Below are 5,022 nucleotides of genomic sequence, written 5' to 3'. Positions count from 1 at the left end.
TATTTACTATTGACGTGTCATCGGTGACATGCCATTGTTTATTTACATCGTATTGAATTATCGACTTGTATTGTACTATATATGTTTATATGTTTTCTACTATGATAATATTCATGTTCAGTCATATATTTTCGACTTGCATTATATAAATACTTTTATACATCCTGACGATATTATTCATTCTTACTCGACACTCTCTACGAAATTCTTACTCAACACTCTCTACGAAAAATTGCGTATTCTCCAGTATTTTGGAAAAATGAAGAAGAAGTGGAAATTCATACCGTTCCGGTATTTTGTTCAGAGCGGGGCGACATAAAATGTCACTCCTGTATGGAGATTTTACGCTATGGCGTAAACCCATACGAGTTTGTAACTAGATGTTGCAATAAAATAATTTGCGATACCTGCTTCGACAACGCGGCTGAGGACCAAGGGAACCAGTCAAGGATCATGTGCCCAATGATGCGAATCATTGGGTTCGAAGAACATCTAGACCCCATTTTCCGCAATGGGTGTACTGGTTCGGTTCCTGCCCTAAGGAATGATGAAGTATGCAGAGGGTGTGCTCTCCACTTCACAACCAATCAGATACCGTGTTGTCGTACGCCGATATGTTATGATTGCTGCGACAAAATCGATCACTCACAACACCACCGATGTGAATTTTGCAGCACGACTCTGGACCTAACGTGCTGTGTGTGTTTGGAAGTGTGTATGGATACACCGACAACGTGCTGCGGAAAGCAGATCCACGTTAAGTGTATTAAACGCTTAAAGAATATACGACATTACGAATGTCCATACTGCCGAAGAGATGACAGCGATCCACTGCCATCGGAACAATGTCGGTCAATTCCGATGTATGACATTCAGAACGCGTATATATTTTAATATACGCGTATCTGATGTATACGAAAAAAAAAAAACGGTCTTTTTCAAGACCAACCTAAAATTCCAAAAAGAGCTGGTTACGTTTGCCTCTCCTCGCTTTGCTTTTGCTTTAAAACATTATATGAAAATATTATTTTTCATTTCTATTTCCAAGTTTATAATTAATATCATGAATCATTAACCCGGTATTCGTGGGGGGTACCATGTGTGACCAACCAAATAACACTAGGGGACAACCGTAATCCATATTTTTCCCCAATATTATATAATATCTATATAATAATACTATCGCCGTGAAATCCTCCCCTTACCCCACCGTTGAGTTTGAAGCTATCCTACGTAAGTATTTAACTAGGTACGAATACCGTTAATTTCACTTCAAATTTAGTCCTCGAAATAGATAGTCGTTTTGTCGTCGATATTTCCGAGAGCAGAAAACAAGTTCCGACCGAGACGCTTCATTTAGACCATATCCAACCAAGGCTACAATCAAGTCCGGGGTAAGTGTAAAAAAAACTCTTTAAAGTATATGATATGTTTTATTCCATTATATCAAATTGAAATAATTTACAATATAGTCTGTAACAATCTCATCATTTTCCTTGCTATTATTCGAAAAATACTTTTCAATTTCATTCATATCCAGTCCGTGACATAATAATATTTGTACAAACATCGCGTAATAACCACAAGTACTAGACATGACATTTTGATATTGAACAGAGTTATAATACCATTCCTTACAATTTTCGTGCATATAATCAGTTAATATTTCACCGTAAAAATTCGGTGCTTTGCCGAAAGAGTCAAAGAAAAATCCGATTTTAGATCCGTTTATAAATATGCTTAACCAATGCGTACCAGGCTCATACGAATTATCAGTATTTACAATAAAACCATAAGGTTTCAAAATATTTACTGTCGGCATCATATCACACGGAAAAACACCTTTAAATCGAGGTTTTATACATTCGTCATGTTTCATTAATTCTATAATCTGATTAGTGTATAACATTATTTTTAAAAATCAATGGTAATGTCTCTGTTTTCAGCGACTTGCAAAACTTCGTCAAACACGGCGAGTAAAACTAAATTTACATTGGTCGGTAAATCTTTATCAAATCGTAACTGAATTTTTAACGATCCGCGTTGAATAAGAGACAAATGGTCGTCGCCCAATACAGGAGATATATTGAAAATACACATGAAATTTCCCGCTTTAAATTCGTCTCTTTTAATACCGAAATTCTCGTTTTTGTATAACATACCTCTCGAAAGTAAAGCGTTGAAATATGCCTCCACCCCATCCCCCTCGGAATCTAAAACCAATGGGCTATTTTGGATGTGAACATTATTTACCGTAACAGACATTTCTGCTAAATTGTAATCTAAAAAATTGTAAGGGCATTTTCTATAATTACCAGACATTGCTTCGTCTTCTACAAAACAAGCTATTATAGCTCTTGGAATTTCACCTAAAAACAACGAATCTTTAGTAATAGTTCTATGTCCTTTAGGGATATTAATCGTATGCATTTCAGATCGTGTAAAGAAATATTTCGCCATTTTCTTTCCCAAAGTATTAGCGTGAGCCATTAAAATAGAACTATCCAATTCACACGTTCTGACATGCAGCTGAGCGCTCTCTATTTTCAATCTATAGTCCGCGTGCTGGTCACCAGACATCAAAACAAAACTATCTTTTGATCTGAGTAGTTTCACTTGTATATCAACGTTATTCAATAGCACTTTGTCCTTTCTAAACACGTCGGCGTGTAATCTAGTGTACGCGGTCACTAACTTGCTGTTTGTCACATAATCATGTCGTTTCATTAATCCGCTATTCACACCTTCCTTCTTCACATCGAAATCAGATTTTTTTCCGCTTTCATCTTTTGCGTAAATGTCGCAGTTTAACCAAGAATAGTTTTTCGTTTCGTGGCTATAATTTATTAAATTTTCAATTTCACACCTGAGCGGGTAAAGTCCATTGTCGTGCGTTACTATTTTATCGTTAAACGATACTTGGACGTCGCTGAAAAAACTGTTGCAACTGTTGATCATAGAAATTGCGTTTCCTTCATCGAGATTATTTCCGTCGGCCCTTACAACTCGGAATTTCAATTTCAAATAAGTTAAATTCAAATCTATGTATTTATCAGTTTTTGGAATTCTAAATACTATCGGCCCGTTGTCGCTAATTGAAGTTGATGATTCGTAAGCGACATAATCGCGGTGTTTGTAGCTAAACACTGATCCGGGCACTGTAAACAAATCCAGTTCATTGCTCGCGCACAAAGGCGAATCGGGGTCCACTAACAGCGACATTTCCAATGAGTTAATTTTTCTAGTAGGCTTCTGTTTCTGTTAAAGAATCGTTGTGTCTCCTACCACGTGCTACTAAACGTCCGCGGCTGATGCGACGCCGTTTCTTGCCTTTTAAAACCTGTTCCTTTCTAACGTTGAAAGTTGAATTCAGAGCTTCGCTCGCGGTCTCCGATGCACGGTTTTTAATAGAGACCCCTAACGGCCGTCCTCTTAAATAATCACCGAAAACCTTGACGCCTGTTTTTATTACGTAAGGTGTAACTGTGGACGCGATATTCTTCAAAAACGGTATCGCCTTACGAGTCAAACCACTCACCGCGGATCCTAGTCCGCGGCCACCCTGTACGGGGTGTGAGGTGTATATATCTATCCCTGATCCACCTTGACTCGAGTAATATTTACAACACGCGGCGTGATCTATTTGGCAAACAGTCCTCATTATAACAGTAGATGTTTTCGTTTGAAATGTAAAACGCAGTTAAATTTCCCTCTACGGAAATAAGGTATTTTACCGGATTCACGCCTTATAAAGATTTCTATCGTTTGAAAATTATTCTTCTGTACAGGAAAATACTGAGCCTTAGTAAATTCGATACCGACTATTTTTCCGACATGTCCAGATTTCAAAGCTACCATTCTTAACAAATTCGCGCTTTGACCACCGACCATCTGATGTTCTATTATGTCGGTATAAATCATTAAATTGTGATAATCAGTTTCGATATCGACACAGCGCGAGGCGCTCACGTCTATATACTCTTACGAATCAAAATCAGCTCTTCTGACGGTCAACTTGGGTCCAGGCTCCTTGTCCCCTTGCCTTACATCCAGTAACGCGTTCGTGATCGGTATATGTTCTTTGAACCCCAAAATCCAGGCAATATCTTCGGTAAAAACCAACGCGCAGTTGTCGTAAAATCTCATCTTTACTTTTTGTTCTATTTCGTTGAATGTAATTTTAATCTTATCTTTAAAAACCTCGTCTATTTTTTCTTGAATCGCCGCGATTAATTTTTCAATGCTCGAATATCGACCCTCTGGAATTCTTAGTTCTTTTTCGCCAGTTTTGGGTGTCACGCATTTAAATTTACCAGTGCTAACGTTATAGAAATCAAATACGAAATTGACTTGTTGCAAAGCGCACTCCCATCTCCCATCGAGTGAGACGGGTGCTCGTAGTTTTACTTTGAAACTGTGCGGCGTATTGTCGGGATAAATGTCACCGTTCGCGCCACTTTTAAGGTATATGTAAAAGTCGCTCATATCGATTGATTTTTTTATAATTCCTGTAGATTTCGCGCTGTTGAATTTCTCCGGATAGTTGTACCAACTCACAAAGTATTGTTTTCGACTTCCTTTACCACGAGCCTTTAGAATCTTATCAATCTTGAATACTGAGCTACGGTCGATCCTTTTATTGAATTTAATCAATTCGTATTCGTAAAACGTACCTTTTATTTCCTCATTATCTATATCAGCGATACGATATACTTGTGGAACGCGATCAATACATTTTACAACCTTGAACAATTCTGTGCTATACGACGGTAGATAGCCCTTTTGGAATTTTCCTTTTGTTTCGCTGATACGGACGATATCGCCGATTTTGAATTTGAATTTCTGCTTTTTTCTTTTCTTTACATCGGGGTCTCCATACAAGGTTTTAAACACTTTATATTCCGAAAACATGTCGACATCAGCAGGTCGCGTTTTAATACTGCGATGGTATGATTTGTTGTACGACGTTATTACGTCTTGAAGTACATCCAGATATTTGTAAGAATTTCGATGCGAAAAAAC

General features: G+C 37.7%; 1 protein-coding gene across 1 annotated transcript; it reads right to left on the bottom strand.

Annotated features, from left to right (window-relative positions):
- Nucleotides 1-1,914: 1,914 nt before the first annotated feature.
- LOC141914239 (uncharacterized protein F54H12.2-like) lies at nt 1,915-3,222 on the bottom strand. The gene has a single exon (XM_074805505.1). The coding sequence runs from the start codon at nt 3,220-3,222 to the stop codon at nt 1,915-1,917; it is 1,308 nt and encodes a 435-aa protein (XP_074661606.1).
- Nucleotides 3,223-5,022: the final 1,800 nt, after the last annotated feature.

This window comes from Tubulanus polymorphus, chromosome 12 (genome assembly GCF_964204645.1).
Source record: "Tubulanus polymorphus chromosome 12, tnTubPoly1.2, whole genome shotgun sequence".
Lineage (NCBI taxonomy): Eukaryota > Metazoa > Nemertea > Palaeonemertea > Tubulaniformes > Tubulanidae > Tubulanus > Tubulanus polymorphus.
Note: the sequence above shows the minus strand (reverse complement) of the source record. Positions and strands in the feature narration are given on the sequence as shown.

What these genes read in the sequence shown, in the direction of transcription:
- LOC141914239 (XM_074805505.1), bottom strand. Translation starts at nt 3,222, where the DNA reads ATGTCGCTGTTAGTGGACCCCGATTCGCCTTTGTGCGCGAGCAATGAA.